The sequence below is a fragment of the Polyodon spathula genome, chromosome 10 (assembly GCF_017654505.1).
Source record: "Polyodon spathula isolate WHYD16114869_AA chromosome 10, ASM1765450v1, whole genome shotgun sequence".
In the NCBI taxonomy this organism is placed as follows: domain Eukaryota; kingdom Metazoa; phylum Chordata; class Actinopteri; order Acipenseriformes; family Polyodontidae; genus Polyodon; species Polyodon spathula.
The window spans coordinates 9,250,039-9,277,975 of record NC_054543.1 but is presented as its reverse complement, the minus strand read 5'-3'; the positions used below and the strand labels follow the sequence as shown (position 1 = coordinate 9,277,975).

The 27,937-nt window shown below is 40.7% G+C and overlaps 1 protein-coding gene across 1 annotated transcript; it reads right to left on the bottom strand.

Annotated features, from left to right (window-relative positions):
- On the bottom strand, positions 1–25,335 carry LOC121321523 (secreted frizzled-related protein 5-like). The gene is made up of 3 exons (XM_041260510.1): positions 24,448–25,335; positions 14,928–15,005; positions 1–1,441 (listed from the first exon to the last, which is right to left on the bottom strand). Exons 1-3 carry the CDS (start codon positions 24,977–24,979, stop codon positions 1,113–1,115), a joined length of 939 nt encoding a protein of 312 aa, XP_041116444.1. The 5' UTR covers positions 24,980–25,335; the 3' UTR covers positions 1–1,112.
- Positions 25,336–27,937: the final 2,602 nt, after the last annotated feature.

Sequence of the window (27,937 nt, the reverse complement as noted above, 5' to 3'; positions counted from 1 at the left end):
TTTTTTTTTTGTGTATAAAAATGTCAAGTTTATTTTATTTTAATTTTTTCATGAATAAATTCAGTAATAGTTCTACTTACAGGTTTATTGATCATTACAGCATTTCAAAAGCTAAATTTTCCATTATTATAGCAGTATTGGATGCAGATGCTGACTGTAGAGTATTTATACCATAAGTGATATTAAAAAAAAAAGAAGATCATTGTAAAGCACATCAACTCAGAGATCCTTGGAACCAATTCAATGTGAGAACCCAGAGAGCAGTGAGTCCTTTCTTTCCAGTGAAGGTCTCTGTGCATTCAGGGCAGGAGAGCAATGGAACCCTTCCCTCCACTCTTACAATGCAGAAAAGTCCTCCCTCTTGCTGCATTCAGTCTCACCACAGTCAGTCAATGAGCACTGCTTTGCACAACAGTCATAACTGTAATTTATCATTAAAAAGCTGTGAGACACTTGTAGTTAAATGGGGGATGGGTTTAAGTGTACACAACAACATCAAAACCTTCGATTCATTTTCATTATCATTACTATTCTTATTTTTACAAGATATATTTATTTTATCTACAAAAGCTCTGGTCCTTCAGCATCAACCCTGGACTGGGGATCTCCACATAAGAAATCCCACTTTACTGTGATTGGTCTGTCCCCCACCCCCAAAACACACAGTCTGACACAGACACACAGACACATACACGCACACACACACGCACACATTTATGTTTTGTTGCTCATGCAGTCTCTTTCGTTCTCACTCTATGTTACCTTTATTCTCGTTCATGTATTTCTTCTTTTTGTTCTGGTGTTTACTCACCCACTGTCTCTCTCTCCCTGTCTCTGTCTTTCTTGTTCTCTTTTTCACTCTCACTCTCACTCCCTCACACTCTCACTGTTTTTATTTTAATCTGGAATAACAGGGTGACTACTATAAAGAATGTAAAGGACAATTTCCTTGTGATATAATTATTCATATTACCATGATCATTATCACATATTGTTAACATTAATAGAATTATTATTATTCGATAAAGGGAAACAAGCAAGTGTCAGGATGTGCTTTGAAAGTTTGTTTCTTTATAGAAAAACATGTTCTCCTTGGCTGGCCTGTGTGTGGGTCACTGAAAGACAGTGTGGTAGGTGGGGCACTGTTGTGACTTCATGTACTTCACAGCAAATTTGAGCTCCTTGCTCTTCTTCTCCCACTTGTGGATGGACATGAGCAGCAGCTGCTGGTCCACCTTGCGGCCCATGATGAGGAAGTTGCTGTTCAGGTTGTCCAGTTGGTGGCAGGGGCAGTTGGCTCCATTCTTGATGTAGAGCACCAGCTTCTTTAGGTCCTTCTTGCGCAGCACCCCCATCTTTAGCACCTTCTTCTTCTTCTGAGCCGCGATCAGCTTGCGGTCTCCCTTCTCCTTCTTCACCTCCTTGATCTTCATCTTCAGAGCTGGGGGAGACAGATTGAGAGATGGAGGAAAGAGAGAGGAATATTAGAAACAGACATTTATAAGAAATCTTCTTTCTACTTAATACCAGCATCTGTCACAGTCATGTCATAATAAAATTATTAAAGAAACAAAGCAAATAAAAGCACCAATATTTATAATTTAGAACATAACATGAGAACAGGAAATCAGCCATGTAGGGAGAACAGAAAGTTGTCAATTAATTCTGATATCAGGGTAGCAATGGAGTCAGATGAAGGAACTTATCAATGGAAATTATATAAAAATGTGATACTGTACATTGAGTCTGGTTTTCTTGTAACAGGTATGACTGATGGTTGAACACTTCATTATTATTATTATTATTATTATTATTATTATTATTATTATTATTATTATTATTATTATTGGACACATTTATTTTCATTATTTATTTTGTACACTTTAGGTGTGATTTGTTTGTTTTATTTTTATTTTTTTACTTTTAAACTCTCACCTGAATGGAGGGGAATTTGATTCATGTCAGTTGAAAGAAGATGTACTTTAATTAGACACCTTTGATTGTTTTTTTCTGCTTCATAAATTCCACAAAGAAATGGAGAAAAGGAGGATGCCACGGGGAGAGTAATGACAGGGAGAAGGGAAAACAAACTGAGAGTAAAGAGAGACTGAACCAAGGGGTACAGTATTGGGAAAATTTACCTGAGGTGAGGGACGAGACAGAAAGGGAACATTTAAAACACCTAAATCAGCGCGAAAGGCGATATTGGACACCAACCACCACCACTGAAGTGAAGCAAGAACAGCAAGCTGACTGAGAGAGACGAGAGAAGGCGGAGGGAACTGGCAATACAAAAGACCAAGATCCTGGACTGCTGCAGTCTCTAGAGATGGGGAGTGATTACCTCCCCATATAGTTAAGTGCTGCTTTCTTAACTCGCTTTATTTAGTGTAATGTATTTGATTCTTATATTATTTGTCTGAAAGCCACTGAATGTAAAACAAGTAACGGAAAGCACTGCACTCCATTTTTGTTTTGTTTATTTATTTTGTAGAGTTTTGCTTCTGCCCCATCCCCCTATGTTTCAACTGGAACTCCATGAGCTACTTTGCAGACTATTTTGAGACTGTCAGGCAATTGACCCAGAGACAGGTTTACGCTCTTTTGAATGATTTGGACTGGTTTTTAACTTTGTTTTTATTTTGAACTACTATTGTATATGTATTGACATTTTAAACATATTAACCTTGTATTCACTGTGTTAATAAATACAACAGATTTTTTTAATTACTTGTGGACCTTTTGCTGGCTAAGTAAATTGCTGCTTCCCTGAAATACAAAGAACCTAAACTTTTGATAACTGTTCGCTGTTTATGCAATAAACCGGCGCAGTTGGACTACATTTTGAGAATAAGATCATGCCCCCTATTGTAACCCTTTATTTATTTTGCTTTGTCCTCCCTGCATCTGAGTGGTGTGATACTCTCGTCTGTGGGCTAATTAGACCACAGCAGTATCCCCTGATGAACATGGAGCACACAAGGCTTGAGGACTAGTCTGTCTAAACAATGAAGCATATTTACACCCCCCCAAGACCAACATGAGAGCAACATGAGAAACTTGAGAGAGTGCTAGTCCCCCTGCTACCTCCACCACACATTATTGGGGGTTCCCTCCGTCAGACACACTCTGTAAAGCTGTACAAGGAACACGATCCATAGCCAGGTGTTGGCCACACACAGCTCGTTCACTTTAGCTAACTCTGCCTGGAGACGCATAGAAAGAATAGAAAACTAGAACTGTCTTTTTAATAAATTAAGCAGGCTCAAGAAACAGACCAGAGAAGCTGCGAAAAATTTTCAAAAATCTTGCGCTTGTATTTATTCCAGTTTTGTTTTTTTGTTTTTTTTTCCCCAAAGCACACAATGCCACCAGTGGCTGCAAGTTGGAATCGTGATTTATTTGGCTAGTATTTCTAACTTCTTCTGCGTGGGGTCTTAAAGGGGAAGACAGAACTAAATTTCCCTACTCACCAGTAATATCAGCCTTGAAGAACACCAGTATATTAACTATTGTAGTTTTCTTCTGGTTTTGACTTCCTTTTCTTTTATCCAGTCCCCTCCACCAGTTTAACCACTAATCTGTCTCCCTGAAACACTCAACTAGAAGGGGTGTAATGATTGATTGTGTATTGAGGAACCAGTCTGCATTCTTTACATGATATATCGTATCGCAACAGTAGTATGTATCATCTAAACGATTCTTGAGGACTGTGTGTTTTATAACTGGTATGGATACATACTCTCCCTATCCCATTTAATTGTGTCTTTTAACAAAAAGGTCTGTCATTAAATGTCCATTTGAGGTTATAATGCGTCACACAAGTAGCCAATCAGGACAATCACATGTACATACAGTAGCACAGCCTACATGTCATGATATGTATTGTATTGTGAGATTACTGTAACTCTACACCCCTGTCAACTAGTGCCCTTAGTGGATGTAAAGAAATGGAACTAAAGTGGTATTTCTTACATTGATTGGGGGCAGAGTATTGCAGTCAGACAGGTTATTGGCTACAATATGATGTACCAGCTGAACCTTAAGCAAAGACATATTTCAGAGTTGCATAAAGGCCACAAGGAGGATTGTACCTTCTGAGCATTAAAAAGTCACCGGAGATGTGATGACTTTTTACATGACGTATTTCATGCCCATTTCAAGTTGCTCTTTAAATGCAGGGGTCTTTGGAGTAGATGTAGAGAAGCCCCCCTCCCTCCCCTCTATCTCTCTCTCCCCCAGTTGGCTCTGGGCTTTTCATTAATTGACTTATCCCTCCATCAAATCCAACCATAACATCTGCTGAGAGTCTTTATCAATTTAAATAAATGTTTGGATTCTTATCATAACATTTCATAGAGGTTTCAGGGCTGAAGTATGTTCCCTTTTGAAACACAAGGCTTGGAGCTGAGCGGCTGCCCAGAGCTCTAGCCAGCTGGCTGGGACCAGACTGCACACACATTACTTTAGCTGTGCTATACCTATACTGGGGACAAGCCTCTACATCACTACCTGCTGTTACATTGCCTTCCAACTACAGCTATAGTGCACACAGTCTGCAGTCCACCTGTATTCTAATAATGCACTTCACTTTTTCAATTGTAGTGTTTTACACCAATATATTGGCACGTCAGAAATCTCAGTTGCTTCCAGGTGGTTAATATACAATAAAGTCTAAAGTATTGTCTTTAATAATATTGTAGTGATCTCTGTTAACGCAGGCAGGTGCATCATACAGGCGGAGGGCGAGCGTGAACCCGGGGCCTCTCACACTAAAACATAGTGACGATGCCGCTGTGCAAAATTATTTTTAAAAATAAGCTATGGGGTATTAGAGTTTCATAAAATAAAATTGAAACTTATTTCGTCAAATGTGACCCTAAAAATATTTTACCGTATTAGTCTTTACAGTGGTTCTCAAAAGTATTCACCCCCCTTGGACTTTTTCACATTTTATTGTGTTACAACATGGAGTCAAAATGGATTTAATTAGGAGTTTTTGCCACTGATCAACACAAAAAAGTCCATAATATCAAAGTGAAAAATAAAATCTACCAATTGTTCTAAATTAATTACAAATACAAAACAGAAAATAATTGATCGAGTATTCACCCCCTTGAGTCAATATTTGGTAGAGGCAACTTTGGTAGCAATTACAGCCTTGAGTCTATTTGGATAAGTCTCTACTAGCTTTGCACATCTGGACAGTACAATTTTTGCCCATTCTTCTTTGCAAAATTGCTCAAGCTCCGTCAAGTTGGATGGGGACCTTTGGTGAACAGCAGTTTTCAACTCTTTCCACATATTCTCAATTGGATTGAGGTCCTGACTTTGACTGGACCACTCCAGGACATTGGCCTTTTTGTTTTTAAGCCACTCTAGTGTGGCTTTGGCTGTATGTTCGGGGTCATTGTCATGCTGGAAGATGAATCTTCTCCCAAGTCCCAGGTCTCTTGCAGACTTCAGCAGGTTTTCCTCCAGGATTTCTCTGTACTTTGCTGCATCCATTTTGCCCTCTATCTTCACAAGCTTTCCAAGCCCTGACGTAGAGAAGCATCCCCATAGCATGATGCTGCCACCACCATGCTTCACGGTAGGGATGGTGTTCTCAGGATATTGTGTGGTGTTAGGCTTACGCCAAACATAGCGCTTAGCGTTGAGGCCAAAAAGCTTTATTTTGGACTCATCAGACCATAGAATCTTCTTCCACTTGGTCTCAGACTTTCCCACATGCCTTCTGGCAAACTCTAGCTAGATTTGATGTGAGTTTTTTTCAACAATGGCTTTCATTTTGCCACTCTCCCATAAAGGCCAGTTTTGTGAAGCACCCGGGCTATTATTGCAGTATGCACATTGTCTCCCAGCTCAGCTGTGGAAGACTGTAACTCCTTTAGAGTTGCCATAGGCCTCTTGGTGGCCTCCCTGACTAGTGCCCTTCTCGCCCAGATACACAGTTTTTGAGGATAGCCTGTTCTAGACAGATTCACAGTTGTTCCATATTCTCTCCATTTCTTAATAATGGACTTTACTGTGCTCCGGGGGATATTCAGTGCCTTGGAAATGTTCTTATATCCTACCCCTGATTGGTGCTTTTGAAGAACCTTATTCTGGATTTGCTTTGAATGTTCCTTCATCTTCATGATGTAGTTTTTGTTAGGAAATGTACTAACCAACTGTGGGACCTCCCAGAGACAGGTGTATTTAACCTGAAATCATGTAAAACACCTTAATTGCACACAGGTGGACTCCATTCAACTAATTATGTGACTTCTAAAGACAACTGGTTGTACCAGAGCTTATTTAGGTGTGTCATAGCAAAGGGGGTGAATACTTATTCAATCAGTTATTTTCTGTTTTATATTTGTAATTAATTTAGAACAATTTGTAGATTTTATTTTTCACTTTGACATTATGGACGTTTTTTGTGTTGATCAGTGGTAAAAACTCCTAATTAAATCAATTTTGATTCCATGTTGTAACACAATAAAATGTGGAAAAGTCAAAGGGGGGGTTGATACTTTTGTGAGCCACTGTATACAGCATTTGCAAATATTATTATTATTATTATTATTATTATTATTATTATTATTATTATTATTATTATTATCATTATTGTTGTTGTTGTTGTTGTTGTTATTGTTATACAGCCTCTATAAAATGCTAGCTTTAGGTTTAAATGTCTAAATCTGATTGCAACATTGACAAACTCTTGCTATAGTTCCTAAATAATTCAGTAGCTTTCAAACTCTTTCCTCAAACTCATTCAATGTGGGATAGCTGAGAGAGTTTAGATCTAGTGACTTTTCCTGTCCTTGTCAATGTTTTAGCTGAGGTACCAATGTGGGTTTGGTCATTATTGCTCCTGAACCACTGAATTATACAACATGCAATCAAACAATATTGAAATGATTAAACCATTTAAATGAAATGAACCAGAGTGACAGCTCAAGCACACTCAAGGCTGCAGAGCTGAAAAGCTCATATTCGCAACACAAGCTTCTCAAGAGCAGCTGGATGTGAATTGCAGTTGGCTAATCAATGTGCAGAAGTAATTATGCTTTGCTGTCAGACTCCAACCTACCTCTGCATTCATTGTGGGGACTGGCAATCACAGCTTCAACACAAATGAACTGTAGGAAAAATATCTGACGTTTTCCTCTTTTAAAAACGTGCGCTTGGGACCGAAACAAGCATGTGTGCGAGTGTGTCTGGGCACTGTCCCCGTGACAGTTCGAACCTGCTTCTTAAACAAGGGCCCTTTAACCAGGGAACACAGGACTAGAGGGGGAGGGCAGGTGAGGAAAAGACCTGTCAGTTTGAAAAAAAACAGCATTTCCTTGGAAATGTCGTCAAATATACCCCCTTCACACTTACTCACCATTAGCCTTTCCCTGACATGTGAGTGAGGCTCGCGAGGCTCTCTCTCTCTCTCTCTCTCTCTCTCTCTCTCTCTCTCTTACACACGCACACACACTCACTGGACAGGTACTGTTCCTTCCACAGACTCATTGCCCCCTGTCCCACCCCATGGCCAAATTACCAGCTTTATAATCAAGGGCACCTTTCAAGTCCTATTGGCCACAAAGAAACAATAAGTTGTTCTCTCATTCAGAAAGTAAATATGCAACCCTCTCAAATTATGATTATAATGTTTCAATCCCTTAGTTACACCACTCACTGCTTAGTTAGAGAATACAACTTTAGGCAGTAAAGGAGGGCAACCCATTCTCTATCTATCTGATGGTCTGTTTGCCTGTATGTTGACAGGACAGGGCCTGCATTGTAGTTACAGATTTGAATAAACTCATCTGTCTTACTACAATCATTTAAAAACAAACATTGTATGCCTATTAATTTTCTGCCTGTGATCCACTTCCAATGTGAATCTAAATTGCTATGCTATTTACAGAACAGGCAGGAACACACACTTACCAGACACTGCTGCTGATTTCTAAAGGTCAATTATAAACCAAAAATATCACTTAAATATGACAAATATGAAAAAATAAATAAATAACATGAAAGCGCTGAAAAAGAATGTACAAATACACTAAGAAAATACACTGTAGTCAGTTAATGTGCCCGAGGGTTTGGACGGTGAAGAAACGTTCTCGACCTTTGGTCTTTTCTAAAGCTGGATGAACTGCCTGGCTTGTATCTAAGGCCCAGTCATCCTTTACACAGCCTGTATATTTATACAGCATATCCCTTATAATTGTACTTTTAATTTCCACTGGGAACTGACTGGAAAGCAATGCTATTTTCATCAGAATTGCCCCAGAGGATTCCTGGTTCTCCCTCTCTCCCTGTCTCTCCCTCTCTGCCTTTCTGCCATTTTCTCTCTCACTGTTGCACACCCCAACCCCCACCAAGAAATAGAATTTCAAATAAGACAAGATGCCTGCTGTTTGTTAAAAATGACATCTTTCCATTTCAGTTTTTATGGGATTTGTCAATTATGACTTTATATGACAGATAAGTGAATCCAGCCCAGCAAGAGTCCATCAGAGCATCTATTAGTAGAGCCTACCTCTCACGCGCATGTAGGCCTGCTGTTCATTTTGAGAGAGAGAGAGAGAGAGAGAGAGAGAGAGAGAGAGAGAGAGAGAGAGAGAGAGAGAGAGAGAGAGAGAGAGAGAGAGAGACAATTCACCACAGATAAATTTATATGCAGGGGAAATATTCCTAAACTTTTGAACATAAAGAAAGTTGACCTCTTTTACTGAGCTTCCTGTTAAGTGAACTGCTTACATCCCCTTAAATATAGCCATTGAAACATATATAATGTATTGTAGACATGTAGTGGACACCCATATCTACAATGCCATGCCCTCGAATCACATAGAAAATGGCATTGAAGTACATTCCATCAACTTATTCACTAGTTATCGCATGCTGAAAGAATGCATTTGACAAAGGAGAAAAAGGAGAAGGCTGACAAAAATTTCCCCTTGGAAAAATAATAATAACCAATGTGAGGGTTTAATATAAACAGATGGCATCTGCTGTTATCACAATAACCACTTGTGTCATACCATTGCATTCTGCAATTTATACTTCTGTTAGCTCACTATCAACTTGATTTAAAACACAAAATTATCTCAGACTTCATTCACACTGAGAAGAAATCAGTGCTGATATGGAATGTTCTATTAACATACATACAGTGATGATATCCACAGTCTCATCCAGTGGAAATATATTTAAAACATACATAGCGGTAAGTACAGTTTGAATTTAAAACATAATCTCATAAATAAAATACCTGCTCAGTCCCATAGCTCTCCTGTGAAGAAAGGAATGGGTGATATAATCTCTAAAGCAAATCGGAACAGAATAAGCAGGTCAGTTCCACTGAAAGAGAGAAAACCTTTGAAGAGATTTCCATGCACTCCCAAGTGGCACAGGAAAGAGCTTTATTTTCCTCCTTTTCTCCTCCCTGTGACACTAAAGAACTCTTAACTTTACCCCAGGAACCCAACACCTCCACGAACTCCTAATATTACCCCCGGATCGACACACCTCCATGAACTCCTAACATTAACCCTGGAACCCAACACCTCCATGAACTCCTAACTTTACCTCCAGACCGACACACCTCCATGAACACCTAACATTACCCCTGGAACCCAACACCTCCATGAACTCCTAACTTTACCCTCAGACCGACACACCTCCATGAACTCCTAACTTTACCCCTGGAACCCAACACCTCCATGAACTCCTAACATTACCCCTGGAATCCAACACCTCCATGAACTCCTAACATTACCCCTGGAACCCAACACCTCCATGAACTCCTAACATTACCCCTGGAATCCAACACCTCCATGAACTCCTAACTTTACCCCCAGACCGCCACACCTCCATGAACTCCTAACATTACCCCTGGAACCCAACACCTCCATGAACTCCTAACATTACCCCTGGAATCCAACACCTCCATGAACTCCTAACATTACCCCTGGAATCCAACACCTCCATGAACTCCTAACATTACCCCTGGAATCCAACACCTCCATGAACTCCTAATATTACCCCCGGACCGACACACCTCCATGAACTCCTAACATTACCCCCGGACCGACACACCTCCATGAACTCCTAACATTACCCCTGGAACCCAACACCTCCATGAACTCCTAACATTACCCCTGGAACCCAACACCTCCATGAACTCCTAACATTAACCCCGGACCGACACACCTCCATGAACTCCTAACATTACCCCTGGAATCCAACACCTCCATGAACTCCTAACATTACCCCTGGAACCCAACACCTCCATGAACTCCTAACATTAACCCTGGAACCCAACACCTCCATGAACTCCTAACATTACCCCCGGAATCCAACACCTCCATGAACTCCTAACATTAACCCTGGAACCCAACACCTCCATGAACTCCTAACATTACCCCTGGAATCCAACACCTCCATGAACTCCTAACATTACCCCTGGAATCCAACACCTCCATGAACTCCTAACATTACCCCCGGACCGACACACCTCCATGAACTCCTAACATTACCCCCGGACCGACACACCTCCATGAACTCCTAACATTACCCCTGGAACCCAACACCTCCATGAACTCCTAACATTACCCCTGGAACCCAACACCTCCATGAACTCCTAACATTAACCCCGGACCGACACACCTCCATGAACTCCTAACATTACCCCTGGAATCCAACACCTCCATGAACTCCTAACATTACCCCTGGAACCCAACACCTCCATGAACTCCTAACATTAACCCTGGAACCCAACACCTCCATGAACTCCTAACTTTACCCCCAGACCGCCACACCTCCATGAACTCCTAACATTAACCCTGGAACCCAACACCTCCATGAACTCCTAACATTACCCCTGGAATCCAACACCTCCATGAACTCCTAACATTACCCCTGGAACCCAACACCTCCATGAACTCCTAACATTACCCCTGGAATCCAACACCTCCATGAACTCCTAACATTAACCCTGGAACCCAACACCTCCATGAACTCCTAACATTAACCCTGGAACCCAACACCTCCATGAACTCCTAACTTTACCCTCAGACCGACACACCTCCATGAACTCCTAACTTTACCCCCGGACCTACACACCTTCTTGTATGGGGTGCCAGGCATAAAAAAAAAATGAAAAAAAAGTTAGTATTTTTCGAGATTTAACTTAAATCTTGTATTTTTTCCCCAGATTTATAAATGTTGTGATATATATATATATATATATATATATATATATATATATATATATATATATATATATATATATATAATGGGTGTACATTCAGATGTGATTTATAAATTTAGTTACAAGATTTAAAAAAATATTTATTTTCACAACATTTATAAATCTGGGGAAAAAATACAAGAATTAAGTTAAATCTGGAAAAAAGACAAAAGTTTTTTTTTTTTTTACCTGGCAACCCATAGACCTGTAGCTCTACACACAATGCCCGAGCGGGTGGCCTAGTGATTAACACATAACCAAAAACTTTTCTGTTAGTCTCTCTATTTGCAGAAAAGAGGGTCAAACTATTTGCTCATGGAAACAGAATGAAAATTAAGCCCAAAGGCAGATTTTTTTCCACATATTCAGGAGGGCCAGGACTGAGTGCTGCTGCTGCCAGTTCTAACACGTGAGCTGTCGACGGGCACCAAGAGCTATACTGTAACCCGTAGAGAAAGCCAGCTCTGGAGCGATGTTTGACATCTGAAATTTAAAATCACTCTTACCGCTGTTGACTTCCAAGCAAAACAGAAGAAAAGAATCGGACAAAGGGGTGAATATTCATTTTTTGTTATTTAATACAAGCCGTTTACTAGGAATCTATCATCTTAGACATTAAATTCCTCCATCCTGTCCTGTTTTAAATTTTTTTTATGGTGTGCATTCCATTCCTGAGGTGTGGAAGCTTGGTTTCTTAAAATGATAATATGAGATGGACCCAGAAAGCAGTTAAACTGACGACCCTATGCTTTGAAAACCTATGCCTTAAGGTTTATCCACAGGGATATTTCTTTAGGCCAAATTTGAGGTCCCAGAAGCAGTGCTTTCTCTTTATAATGCTCAATCTGATATATCGAGGGAGTTATTGTAAATGTGTTCCACCGTATAACAATAAAATATAGGTAGAAACTTTAGTACCTTATTACTAATCAATTGAAACATCTTTACATCTCTCCATAGATAGAAGGAGCTACAGTAGGATTTAAAGCCTGTGCTCCCTCATGAAAGCTTACTGCATCATTGTATACTATGGTAAAAGCATAGCAAACTTTAGTGTAAATCACAGACTGTAATGGAAAAGCACTGTACATGCAGTGGTATAGTACTGTACACTGATAAACCTTTATGAAAGACAGGTGGACAGACAGACTGAGGTCATTAGCCCTCTGTGTTTGTCAAAAGTACTTAAAAAACAGAAAAGCCTGATGTGACCTGGAGACCTTGCCGGTGTCCTTATACAACAGATTTCATTCTGACAGTCCCCCCAGCTCACACTCCATAAATCAATGTTATTTCAATGTCATTTCATAATACTGCTGAAATGCCTCTCACTCCACCCTCGCTGGAGCCACTCTGCTCCTCACCTCTAACCCCGAGTCCTGTGAGTGGTCACACTATCAGAACCTTGAAGCCAAGAAAGCCAGCTCAGTGTTGCTACAAACACACAGATAAGGGGGCAGATATGAAGGTAGTCAGGAAGGCACTGGGCTGACAAACTGACCCTAAGCAAATATCATAGATTCATTTTTATAGTTTTATATTTAACCTGTATGCATTTATAGTGCCATTTATGTTTTACTTAAAGGAACACTGACCGACAACAATGTTCAATGTCACACTTAAATATAAGCCAGTGGTATTGGTTTAATACATTCTTCTTTAGTTTAGCATTATGTGCAATCACAGGTTTAGTTAATCTTTTCATGCATAATAAATGTATTTTTCATTGCCATTTTTTTCAGTTGCTTTAAATGGCATCATGCATTTGCATCTTCCATCTGTCCCCAGATAAAGACTAGAAGAGTTTTTATTTTTGTATCCGTATCCATATGAGGTCACCATGCATGAAAGGTTTAATCGCTGTTACCGCTCAGATAGAGCTTAAAGGGCATATATAACTTATAGCATATGGTAACAACCTTAGAAATCGAAAAATAATTTTAAAAACCGTATGGGGCACAATACCATCTACTAACATCACATGTTCCGGTTCTATTGCAACTTTTCCAGAAATGTGTTCTATATGTGTTTAAAGAAAGGGTTTTTAGAATGTGTTTTGAAGAGTTCTGGAGACGTCCTTTGAAGTTAATTAAAAAAATCTAAAAATAATCCTAAAGCAGTGCTGTATTTTTAAAATAAAATACATTCCTAATGCTTATGTAAGGGAAAGGCTTTTGTGCAGCCCCTGTCTGTAGTGGACAGACATACAGCTCTCCAACAGCACCCTGTGTAACAGCCGACCTACAAACAAGCACGCAAACAAACAATGTTTTGAATGTAGTCATTCTGTCATGAATCATGATATAGTAGCCAGTTAAAATGAGGTCAAAGACACAAGATACATGTGTGCCTGTGTGTATTATATGCCTAGACGGTGGAACAGGGGTGTATTCCAAACACACACACCCCTTTAAATTGATGTGGTTCCGAATACCATCCAGCTGAACTCCAAACACTTTGTCATTTACATTTTGGGCTTTATTGTGCAGCCTGTTTTTCTAACAGACATCTCTCTCTCTCAGAGCTTGCCAACACACTTGTAAAAAAGACTAATCTATTGCCACATGCATTGATAAATAATAGAAAATGGATATTTACACATTGTGTTTTAGTTTGATTGCAGTTCAGTTTTACAATCATATCATAGTCTATCCTAGTAAAACAAACAGTGTAGCCCTTGAGCTGCAGTTTAATAAATGCAGAATCAATGTTAATGTAGATTATGAACTAAAGATACCATACAATGAAGTGATGATATTGCCATAAACCTGCAGTTTATTATATTTATTATTCATGCAATTTAATTTTAATGGCACCGGATACAGTCCAGCTCTTTGCCAACAGGTGCTTCACACCTGTCTTGATCTGAACAACCCTTGCCATTCAGTCCAGAGCCTCACTCTAGCAGTTTACTAATAGTGCCAAAATGTGTGTGACAGTTTTGTGCTGTGGACTGGATGTTATAATTACGAGGGGTAGCATTTTTGTTTATACACCTAAGGTCCTGACTGAATATGCTTCAAGTTCTCATCTGCTTGGGTTTTGCGCCTTATTGTTGGTGTAGGTGGCTGCATGCTGACCTGTGCCTCTCCATGTTTTAACATAATCTTCAGCTTTACAATACAATACAATGCATTGTTGTTAAGAGTGCGAGTTTTGTGGTGTTTTGTTTTTTTCATACGGTTCATCATTTGCAAACTGTACAATTCTCACCTCTCAGACAACAAGATACCAGATCTGGGATCCGGTGTGATCCGGCACAAATGAACCCCTGCTGTGGACTAGTGATCACTTCACTTGTCCATTAGGTTAAAGGCATGGTAGGTGAATTAATTCACTACCACCCACCCATCCTCTAGAAGCCTGCAACCCAGCCAGCAGACATGTACTTTAGTGCCCAGCCAGCACACCTTTTTGCTTCACTCTCCAGCATCCCATACCGACTGGGGGAATGTTCTACTCTCTGTAACTAACATGTGGTTTCACAAATGGGGGAGAAGAGTGCTTCCATCAGTTTAGCTGCCTGTCTGTAATGTAATTCATCAATCATAAATCCTGTGGTAAAACTATAAGAACCTATTATGTCAAGTTGGACAACCGATTTACATTTGGGTTAGGCCGAAGGCAGGGAGAATGGGTTGTTTGTTATCCTGGGCTACAGGGCTGAACTCGAGAGACTCACCGAAGTCGCTGGCACAGAAATGTTCCATGATGGTGTCAGCCTTCAGCTCGTTGTCACATGGAGGGCAAACTTTGGAGGCTGCAAACCAAAAAGAGATGAGGAAGAACGGTTATTTCAGGTTTATTTTAATAATTAACGTGTACATTTTGGTTTCCTTTGATTATATACCTTCTTTCACTAATATGCTTTCATTTGTGAGTTAGTGTGTCTCCTGAATCTCAAACCTTTGTTATAATGGAAACTGAGTGATTAAAGCCAGTAGAAAATCTACTGGCAGCAGTATTCTTGGGTTTTCCAATTACCAGGACAAATTCTACTTGCAATAAGAAGCCCCGAAAAGAATGCTGCCAGTAGTATAAAATTAGGGCTGAAGAAAGAGAAATATTTAGATTTTACTGACTTTAAGTTTAGAAAAAGTGCAATGGGGGGTTATATTAAGAATTTGTTTTGTGCAGTTACTGGCAGCAGCGGCATCAGCTGCCTTAGTGCCAGTAAAAGTGGAGGGCAATGTCTGAAGCTGTCGATTGAGTGCTAATAGACAGGCCTGCCATTTCTGAGGAGACTTTAAATGACAAAACAAATAAATAAACTGCAGATACCATAAGAAACGTTTCACTAACTATTTTGCTTTATTTGCAACAGTTTTCTATATGTACATGAAATTCCTAAAATGGGATACTGTAGAAAGCTGAATTTTGTAAGCTTCACATCTATAATGCAGCTGCAAAAAATAATAACGTGCTATAAAAAAAAGTCTATTTAACTGCTTGTTCAAAGGAAGAAGACAGTAAGTTGAACTCCCCCAATAAAAAATGAACTGTGGTGCCAGTATTTCATGCTATAATATATAAAGCAACAAAGCCCCTGACTGCAGTAGATTCAGATTGTTTGCAGTCATGTTTCTGTTCACACAGGGTCTGGTCTTCTGTCTCCCTGAACCTCAATCCACCTGTGCACTGTCAGAGAGTACACTCTGCCTTGTGGGAGCATGCCCCCTACAGGCTTGGAATGGTATCACCCTAGAGCAGGCCAGGGCAGAGAGCACACTCATTGCTATGCACTCTGTAAAAGGCTGGCACTATTATAGGTTAATCCACAGCTTTACAAAAAAGGGGGAGAGGGGCTTTTTGGCAACTGAAGATGTTGGACTGCCTTTCGATGTGGCACTTTCACAGCAAGATAAGAAATTATTAGTTATATTCTTTTCAGGGATTGTGACATTTAAATTGTTCCAAAATTTAAAACAGAATTTTGATGGGATCATTGTCTAAAATAGGCTGCTTGCTATGTTTATAAAAAAATGTCTCCAAGAAAGCTTTGTACACACAGTATCAGCATTCACCAACACGTTATACTGCGGAATACAGTTTTTTTTGTATTCATCCACAAGTAGTACAGATGTTTCCCATGGCAAATATTAATAATATGGCAGTTTCCTATTCTTTTTCCATGCTTTTTTTTCATTGCTTTTCCACACTTTCACTATTCTTAATTACGTGTTCCTATACTTTTAACATAGGATATCACAGGAAAATGGATATTCGTCTAATGATTTGTTTTTGTTTTTGCTTTTTTTTAACTTATGTAAAGTCTGTCACACTAAAACTAGCCCAATAAATGTAACACAATTCAAAACCTGAGAGAGTTTAATAATATGCAATGACATATTAAGCAGTTCCAGTGTGAGTCAGCAGCAGTTATAGTGCTGTGAAGTAATCGGCCATCCCCATTGTATGCCCCGGTGTGGAGCTCTTACTTTGCACCATAGTAGTTGCTATTCCTAGCACATTACTGCACTGTCTAGCTCTCTGGACAAGTGTGAGCTCCCATCAGCAAACTACGTACACTGCCAGCCCCAGACCCCCACCCTCCATGAAGAATTAAGAAACAGGGATGCAAGGCCACGCTTCAGCAAAGTGCCAGTAGAAAGAACAATCTGGCAAAGCTAAACCAACCCCACTTCAGAGAGGTAAGAAATACTGAAGAAGTGTTAGAAAATTCTACAGACGTGATTTAAGTGCAAAGTATTGTGTGAAATAAAGGGTCTAGCTTGTGTGTGGATGAATGCATGTGGATGAGTACGTGTGTGTGCATGTGTGTGTGTGTGTGTGTGTGTGTGTGTGTGTGTGTGTGTGTGTGTGCATGTGTGTGTGTGTGTGTGTGTGTATGTGTGTGTGTGTGTGTGTGTTTGTTTTGGAAAGCGAATAGGTGTATGCATATGGCAGGGAGAGCAAGTGTGTGCTCAGTTTAGAAATCCCTATAAAGAGAAGCACTGACATTTTCTAAGACTCTGCACGCCCATGTCATAGTTATTTTGCGGAGTCAGCAGACACAGTATTGCTACAAAAGGATAAGACTGACTTGTACACCATGGTTGTTTTAGTAGGTAAAGGGTTAAAGTAATAGCATCTTTTACTTTCTACAAAAAAAATACATCCGTTTAAAAACAAAAACACCTTAAAGTGGAGGTGATTCAATTCACAGAGGTCAAATGTATGTTTTTTTGTGAGCATGTCTTTAAAAGAGTGAATACAGGAAGTGTAAGTGTGTGCTTGGTTATGAGTTGGTGTCTCTTTGGGACTGGGGCTTAGTTGGAATTAGAACATGTGAGCACAGTTTTAGAGAATGGGAATTAAATAGAAAGCTAGAGGCTTTTGTGCTCAATTGGAGTTCCCTTCTAGGAAATAGTTAAGCCTAGAGAGCATGCCTGAAGGCAATGAGTCATTCTCAAGGTTAGCCAGCCACAAACATAGGACTAACACTCAGGGGCTCCTACACAGCTCCACCTGCTGCTATGAAGAGGGAACGGGAGAAACTGCAAGCCTTTGTCTTGTTCTTGGTTCAGCATTGTGTTTGTGTTTTTGTGTGTCTACTGGAATATCTACAAATTCCCTCGTTAATAAATAATATACTTTATTATATTCAGTGAATCTACTTTTAGCGTTTGTCTTAAAAAGTTTTGGTTGCTTTAGCTCAAAAAGCTGACAGCTCTAAATCCTGTGTTTAGGAAAGAAGACCGTCTCTGTTAATTGAGCTGTCTGCTTGTCTGTTTGTAGTGTGGGTATAGCATTCAAGTGTGTTTCCAACAACTTTCACTGTTCACCGTGCCAGCCATCCCACCCTTCCCTTGAATATCAAGCAATTCAGTTTTCTTACAACATCAAAGCACAGCTTTATCAGCCCATCGTTGGATGCAGCAGCAAGGCAAAGATAATGAGAGATTAAAGTTTAGCAATGAAGCGTGAGCCACAAGTACAACAAACACCCTGCTTTAGAGCAGACCTCCCTGCATCTCCAACTCTGTCCCAAACTCTGGGGCTGTCCCTGCAAGAACTGAAACAGCATCTGTGTCAACAAAAGTGTCATCAGACTGCACAGTATTAAACTGGCAGCTCAAACGTGATATCTCAAATTACAATTACAATGAAGTCATAGTGCACTTAAGCTTCTGCAGTCCAGATAAAATTCTGTTTCATAGCTACACTTGTTTTACGGTAAAATCCCCAAAACTCTGTACTGCTATTAACTGTGCAGCTCCAATAATCGCATAGCAACACTAGTTGCTGGCTCGGTTCTTTTATAGAAATTGGCAGACGAAAGCAAGCACCGTGCTACACTATCAATTACCAAACTATTTTGTATTTTTCTCTTGGGGGGGAAAAGTAGTGTAGTGAAAATAAAAGTTATGGACGGGTATTTGTATGGCAAGCTTAACGTCAATTGACATAGAATTTCAACATGCCAGAACTTTACAGAGTTTCATAAATATTTGTAGTATTTTTCAAATCTGCAGACCACCAATATGTAAATGAAGTGTTATAAGCCATCCACTGAAGTACATATATATATATATAGATATATATAATATATATATATATATATATATATATACTCTAGTTTGATAGATTTAAATGGGAGTTTCTTTAGCTACGTTTGATGCACTTATCATAGTGTAGCAGTAGTATTTCAGTCTATGATCAGTGCAAAATGTTTAACGGGTACATTCTCCACATTGTGATGATTTCATTATCCAGGCTTCTCACGGCAAGTAGTGTTGATCTAAATGCCAGCTAGCCCTTTTCCTGGAGAACCGGCATGGACTGTGTCCTGTCAGCATGCTAAGGTGTGGGTGGCACTTCACAGCCTGGGAAAAACATTCCGCACCTACTCATATCACCCTGATATTACACACTCCACATCCTGCTTCGACAGCACCCTTCATATCACCCTGATATTAAACACTCCACATCCTGCCTCGACAGCACCCACTCATATCACCCTGATATTAAACACCCCACATCCTGCCTCGACAGCACCCATTCATATCACCCTGATATTAAACACTCCACATCCTGCCTCGACAGCACCCACTCATATCACCCTGATATTAAACATTCCACATCCTGCCTCGACAGCACCCACTCATATCACCCTGATATTAAACACTCCACATCCTGCCTCGACAGCACCCACTCATATCACCCTGATATTAAACACTCCACATCCTGCCTCGACAGCACCCACTCATATCACCCTGATATTAAACACTCCACATCCTGCCTCGACAGCACCCACTCATATCACCCTGATATTAAACACTCCACATCCTGCCTCGACAGCACCCACTCATATCACCCTGATATTAAACACTCCACATCCTGCCTCGACAGCACCCATTCATATCACCCTGATATTAAACACTCCACATCCTGCCTCGACAGCACCCACTCATATCACCCTGATATTAAACACTCCACATCCTGCCTCGACAGCACCCACTCATATCACCCTGATATTAAACACTCCACATCCTGCCTCGACAGCACCCACTCATATCACCCTGATATTAAACACTCCACATCCTGCCTCGACAGCACCCACTCATATCACCCTGATATTAAACACTCCACATCCTGCCTCGACAGCACCCACTCATATCACCCTGATATTAAACACTCCACATCCTGCCTCGACAGCACCCACTCATATCACCCTGATATTAAACATTCCACATCCTGCCTCGACAGCACCCACTCATATCACCCTGATATTAAACACTCCACATCCTGCCTCGACAGCACCCACTCATATCACCCTGATATTAAACACTCCACATCCTGCCTCGACAGCACCCACTCATATCACCCTGATATTAAACACTCCACATCCTGCCTCGACAGCACCCACTCATATCACCCTGATATTAAACATTCCACATCCTGCCTCGACAGCACCCACTCATATCACCCTGATATTAAACACTCCACATCCTGCCTCGACAGCACCCACTCATATCACCCTGATATTAAACACTCCACATCCTGCCTCGACAGCACCCACTCATATCACCCTGATATTAAACACTCCACATCCTGCCTCGACAGCACCCACTCATATCACCCTGATATTAAACACTCCACATCCTGCCTCGACAGCACCCACTCATATCACCCTGATATTAAACACTCCACATCCTGCCTCGACAGCACCCACTCATATCACCCTGATATTAAACACTCCACATCCTGCCTCGACAGCACCCACTCATATCACCCTGATATTAAACACTCCACATCCTGCCTCGACAGCACCCACTCATATCACCCTGATATTAAACACTCCACATCCTGCCTCGACAGCACCCACTCATATCACCCTGATATTAAACACTCCACATCCTGCCTCGACAGCACCCACTCATATCACCCTGATATTAAACACTCCACATCCTGCCTCGACAGCACCCACTCATATCACCCTGATATTAAACACTCCACATCCTGCCTCGACAGCACCCACTCATATCACCCTGATATTAAACACTCCACATCCTGCCTCGACAGCACCCACTCATATCACCCTGATATTAAACACCCACATCCTGCCTCGACAGCACCCACTATATCACCCTGATATTAAACACTCCACATCCTGCCTCGACAGCACCCACTCATATCACCCTGATATTAAACACTCCACATCCTGCCTCGACAGCACCCACTCATATCACCTTGATATTAAACAGGTGCATTGATCTTGAAAAACAATCAAGTTTAATAAAAAATAAACATTTCCCCGGTTTGATATCGAGTTGAAAACACAATACAATATTATTGAGGATCATTTTCTAGATACTAGTTTCTCCTAATAAACAAACTGTAAATTTATTATGCTAATAAATGGGTCAATACAAGCATAATGCTGGGAGGAAACATTACAGGATTAATCTATCTATCTATAAATTTACACAGGCACTTTTTGCCCCACTGTGTTTTTTGTGAAAGGGTGCACATGTGGCTTGAACTGTACGGTTACTTTGAATGAGTTGAGATGATTAAGATATATGCGACTGCTGGTGTAATTCCTTGGGGACAACAGTGGTTAATAGCGGTTGTATATTATACCATTTTCCTAAGGATAAATCATTTGAAAACTAGTCTGGTGCAGAGCTGCACATAATACTCTATGCTTTATCACATTATCCATCTTGTGAACAACTTCACACATAACAAATGTACATCCTTCCTACCTTAAGAGGATGGTAGCAAAGCCTAAACAGTAAATCACTGTGCTTATGAAGAATTCAATTTGTAATGCAATGTCCAAGCAGCCCAATGGCAACACATACAAATGCTGAACTAGCCATTTTTAATTTCAAAATATATTTATTTTTGCAAATGGAAACTATAATTTACAATCCAAAAATATGTACAATTGTAGTTTGAAGAATCACAGTTTTCATTTTAGGTTTGAGAATGCCAATAGCTAGATTAGCAATTACACTTGCTGTATTCTATCACTTTGCTATGGGGTTGTGAATTGCATTATTAACTATAAAACAATAGAAAATGCTGCTGAAAGACATCCATCTTAAAGCACGTTTTAGGTCTCTGTTTAGGTAATTTAAGTAGACTGCAATACATTTAAACAAAACCATGACCAACGTCAACAGTGATAATAATCTTTGTATTCTTTTTTTTTAAAAGTAAGTATCAATTATATATAAGGAAGTTCATCATTAAACTGCTAGGGTTAGAAACCACTTCAAATTACTTGAAGTGATTTCCCTGCAATAGCTTCTCTGACCTCTGTCGGCTCAAATCAGTGGAGCTTGTCTCACTGGAGTTCTTTCTGGGGTCATTGGCCTTATGCCTATTTGAGTCTTTCAGAGAACTCTTTGCACTTTTATTTTAATGAGGATTTATCGGATGGGAGCTGCTGGCAGTGAGCTGGGACATTGTAAAGTTCTCTCCTCCTGGTGCAACATGTTTGAATTTCTTCTCAAAAGCAAGAGAAATTCAAGGTATCAAAAGAGCTCTGGTTTTTAACATGACTTGAAATTCTTTCAGTTCTGACAGGGTGAACTCCATCTGAGAGTTGATTACAGACACATAAACACACACACATACATACTGTACAGACACAACACACACGCATTCTGTACAGACACAATGCACACACGTTCTGTACAGACACAACGCACACACGTTCTGAACAGACACAACAAACACACATACTGTACAGTTCTGTAAAGCAGTGAATCAAATCAAGTTTGAACAATGAAAAGTATTATTAAGAACATGTTACCCCCTCTTGATACCCCCCTGCCTCCCTATGGGTACTGACAGTGCTCTTGAGAGGGGTATTACAGTAGGTGTTGGGGGGGCAAGGAGAATGTAATTTTGTGTCTTCCACAGGTGGCCGTTCAGAGTTTTTCTTTACCATATTTATTTATTTAATATATTAGGCTACGCCCCCCTGATATGTTGGATCATGTTTACAAGGATGCACTGTCCTGGAAAAAACTAAATAATAGTAAGGTCACAGTGCAAGGTACACAGTAAAGTTACAATATTGCAAGAACCCTAGCATTTACATTTCACTTGCAGAAGACTTGAAATGAAAAGCTTAAAATATAGCACACAGTGTACTTAAACAATATGATCAGGAAATTAACAAATTAACTTTGTTAATGAGTGTTGTTAATGTATGGAGTTCCATCATTGCAATCACTGAATTGTTTGCTAAATGCATTCAGTAAATATTTGGGAAGTACTGTGTTACTAAAAGCTAATGCACTTTGAAGTGTATGCACAATATCCTAAAGCAAAGCTAAGAGTTTTATTGTCAGGCAAATAATTTCAGTAGGCAGCTTTATAACTACCTACAGTTATGTGCTCGAAGGTTTGTCTTATGCAAACATAATTACAATGCCAGTACGTAAATCAGAGATTTTAATCCTCATTTTTCAGCCACATTGCCACACAGTTGTTAGCATGCATCATTTGTAGTTTTAGATCTGGTTTAACTTTTGTTTACCTACACAACAGTCACGCAAAATAGTCTGAATCATTTCAAGTTAATATGATATTAAAAAAAAAATCTAATTTTTAATTTCTTCTTTTTTACAGCGGCAAAGCCTTTTAAAAGCAAGTACGACAGAGCAAGGTGCAGTGACTGCAGTAGGTAAACCTGTCACAAATACTGTGCATACAGCAAAAGTCTTGCATACAGCTATTAAAACTGGTCTCTCCTATTTTACAGTCCCCAGATCAAACCATCTCTTGACGCAGGTGTTTCTTAAATGCTCTGCTCCCGAGCCACTGCCCATCTTCCCTCTACCCTGTATGTTAAATTCACTTCTGGAGCAAACAAGCAGTATAAATGACATTCTGAGGAGGGGATGTGGGTTAGAGGGGAGTTCACAGGCTGAATCACAGTTCTCCGCATTTTTTATTTTCTGTTGATTCATTTCCTTTCATCTAAACAGAAATGATTGTGGGTTTTATATATTTTTTCTATACTCCGAGTTTTATAGTGTTGGGAGTTTAGCGGTTTGGGTTGCTGACAGGCACTGAAGGTTAGCTCCTGGTATCGCCTTCCCTCACAGATCTCAGAGGGCTGTTTCTGGACACATTCAGGCTAACTAACTTTCTTCTTGTGCCACTTATTAATGATCTCCAGTAATTGGCTCTCTACCTAAATGGATAACTAACTTGCTAGCGAAAGAAAAGAACGAGCGAGCACATTCACAACGGGGTTTGCCCCTTCCACATTCCAAGTGCAATTTGTTTGTTTTTTTAAATCAAAGAGGAGAATACGTTTTTGTTTCAAAAGAAAATGGGGAATTCTCTCATGTCGAAAGCAGCTTTGTGCTTAAAACCCTTACATGTGAGCTTGAATAAACTGGGGTCAGGTGGAGCAACCAAGCCCATATAAAAAAGAACAACCCGTAATTATATAGTACAACGACACAGAGATTCCCAAATTATACAGAATCCATACTGGTATTTTTCATATATATTAATTTTCAGAGCATTGTGGGAAGTAACCATTTCTTTATTTTATACCCCCACCTCATAAAAGGTTTTTAAACCCGAGCTGATCCTCAGATAAAATAAATGAAGTGCGTAGTTAACATGTAGATTGGTGGACACACAAGGTTAGGGCAGACTGTCCGCCCTCTAAAGCTTCAAGAACCATTGCTAAAGTGAACAGTAGTGAGAAGCTGACATATTACCTGGGGTCTGGGTGGCCTGGTTCCCTGAGAACTGCATGGGGATGCACAGGTCATTGTCGATGGGGAATTTATGACACTGGAGCATCTCAGGCCAGGGGAAGCCATAGGTTTCCATGACAGGGGCACAGCTGTCGCGCACAGCCTCACAGAGCGAACGGCAGGGGTGGATTGGCCGGTCGAGGCAGACAGGGGCAAAGAGGGAGCAGAGGAAGACCTGCGTGTCTGCGTGACAGCGCTTGGCCAGGAGTGGCACCCAGCTGCCAGCCTGCTGCTTCACCTCGGGCATGGACTCGTGGTCCAGCAGGTTGGGCAGCCGCATCTTCTTGTAGCCCACGTTATGGCAGAGCCTCAGGTCAGCTGGGATGTCCACGCACTGTGGCTGCTTGGTGTAGAAACGCCCGTTCTGGAAGTTGTCTGACTGCCAGCTGTAGTAGTCGTATTCCTCCGCCAATGCAGCTGAGGTGAGAAAAAATAGTCCCAGTGCCAGTGCCATCACCTTAGTGGGCAAAGACCCTCTCCTGTGGCACTCCATCACTTGCTTGTTTCGACTCTCCAAAATAATTCGAAAAATCAAAGTACAAGTAATAGAACAAATAAACCATATAATATTGTAAAAAAAATAAAGAATCCTTAAATAGAAAATACAAATTTCCTTCAGAACAAAAAGGTCCTCTTAGTTATCAAGTTAACCCACCAAAAATAGAGTTCCTGAATTCTCTTTCTGTGTTCTAATGGACTTCTCTTCTAGTTCTTCTTGTTCTCTAGTCCTGGGCTAGCCTGCTTCACTCAGGTGGCTCTGAGTGAAGTGAGTGGGAAAGTTGCACTATACTGCTCTTTTCTTTCAGAGGTGCACCTAGTGTTTAAGAGGCAGTGGATCATTGGGCTCTGCCAGCCTCCAGCCCCCTTCACAAGCTGTGGCTCCTAGCCCCCTCCCACAGACTTTCGCCAGCCACACAGGGGACAAGCCCCACCAATCACAACCCGGGGTGGTCCTCACTCTCCAGCTAGACACTCCTCCTCCTAGTGTGTCAATCACAGGAGAGAAGAAGGACTTGGCTGTGAAGGCCTGCTGAGAAGAAACCCACACAGGCTTTCATAGCAAGGAAAAGCTGTTTGTGTATACTGTGACTTTATCTCTCTCTCTTGCTCTCCTTCGCTCACAAATAGTTTTTAAAATCACTCTTTGTTTTCTACTTCTTTTCTAATTTTCTCCAGACTACAAAACAGCCAGTAAACCAACCAGTTATTTAGAGATTCATAAAGACTGTATTGATGAATTATATCAAATTTGATATTAAAAAATACATTTACAAACCATCTACAAAAAATAAATGCATAGCAATACATATTGTATTTAAATAAATGCCTTGCTGAGTTCAGAGCCCTCTCAAACAGGACCAGTCATCTATGCTCCCCATACTGTGTGAATACTGGATTGGATCCTGATAGCAATGGTGTTTTCTCTCTCAATTCAAAGATGATCACCAACCAATACTTTTGGGATATGCCTGCCTTAGGTAGGTATTCGCTGAGTAGTATGTCAGAGCTGGAAATAGGCCCTTCCGTGGAATGACATCCTCGGTCCCGCCTGTCAAGGGAATACGTAGGTCCTTCCTCTTTTTCCTCTCACCTACGGTAAGGTACGCTTCTATGTCACTAACCAGAGTGTGTTTTTTGAATAGAGCTCTTCTGAGTCGACTGCTATTCCCTCGTATTCATGCTGAGGGCTGGCTTGCCGCTCTCGTGGAATCAGCAGCTCCATTTTGAGTCTTTTTCCTTCTTCTTACGGTCTGCTTCGCTTTCTTGGCTGTCTGTCATATGAGTGTGACTGCCTGTGCAGTATCGGTGTTTGCGTGTGTTGTCTTTCAGCCTACACCATCAGGGAGAACTCTGGTGACACAGCTTTGGTGCTTTGCTGTGTATAGCGCCACGGTACTCGATGCACTCGGATCGCACAGTGCTTCATTGCCTCGGCGCGCATAGTGCCTTGGTGCTTGGGGGATGCGTGCAGCATGCCACTTCAGCTCTAGGAGCACGAGACGTTCTGCAGCATCTGCATGGCTTTCCAGCATCGACTGTTTCGCAGAAGGTTTAACAGGGCGATGGGGACTGAAGTTTCGTCCTCTATGACTGAGCCGTCTGAGGTCCTAGGAGCCCCGGTCCCCCCCTCCTCCAACTGTCCCAGAACCCCTCGCAGGGTATTCCCTGCGTGCAGGCTCAGCTGCCAACCTCTTGCAGCCACTCCCTGCCTCCACAGTCAGTGAAGTGGGTCAAACGCTCGAGACAGGCAAGGGACATTATGGACCTTAACAGGGTGCAATTTGTCAAATTTCCAGTGGGGGGGGGGGCGGGGGGGGGGGGGGAAAATAGACAACAATAAAACATCATGGTAAGCCTTGATACATCTGTAGTACACAATTTAAACAGTTAAGAGAATCACTAAGTTACTTATTTCTACCAAATCAACTGCTAAAAAATCTTTAGGAATCACACATTTGCCAAATCTGCCATCATGCAGGATAAAAGAGGTTATTTTTTTATAGAAACTGTCATACTTGCGGGACGCTGATCATATATATTATCATATAATAGATGTATCCCCTAACTCAACACCACATGATCATCATGACAGTAAAAATAGACATAATGAAGCGTTCTTACCTTTGTATAAGTTAGTGAATGTTAAAATGCACTCATAACAAGTACTTGCATTGTTGCACATAATCTCATTGATAACTGCACAGAGTGTAACAACAATACATGGAACATAATACAACATGCATATTTTAACAGCTCAATCTGCAGAAGTTAATTGTCGTTAATCTTGACCTTTTTTCCACTCTGCTTAGCGGGTCAAAGTTCCAGTCTTTGGCTCTGGGGCTATTTAAAAAAAGCTACTGTTTTTAGTGTCCTGTCTTCATTTCTTTTTTCTTTAGTATAATATGCACTTACTATGATAATAAAAATAACAATTTGAAATACAGCAACGGAATAATGTTGCCGTTGTTGATTTTCATTGGTCAATTTGCCTTGCCATGGTGCATACAGTACTGCTGTTGGATGACAATGACGGGTGAGTGGAATCCGAGCCTGATCCAATTTCTAAAGACAAACTTTATGATCCGGCTCCAGTGAAACTAAATTCCATTCCTTATTTTTTAAAAATCATGTTAATACAATGTGCTGCTGACCTTACGATCTGAAGTGCTAAGACCAAGATTTTTTTGAAGTAGCTTGCATAAAAATGATACAGCATACATTTATCATTTTAAATATGTGTCAAATTTCCTGAAGTCATTGTTAATTTTTATCTATGACAACTGAAAGTGCAGAGCCAGGGATAAAAAAAAAGCAGAGCCAGGACAATCCCCCCCCCCCCCCCCCCCCCCCAAAATGCACACTGGACCTAAAGACACCAATGGCACAGGTCCTGGAGCTGTTGGCACGGCAGCAGACTGCTGCCGCTCTGACCACGTTTCCAACAGTTCCT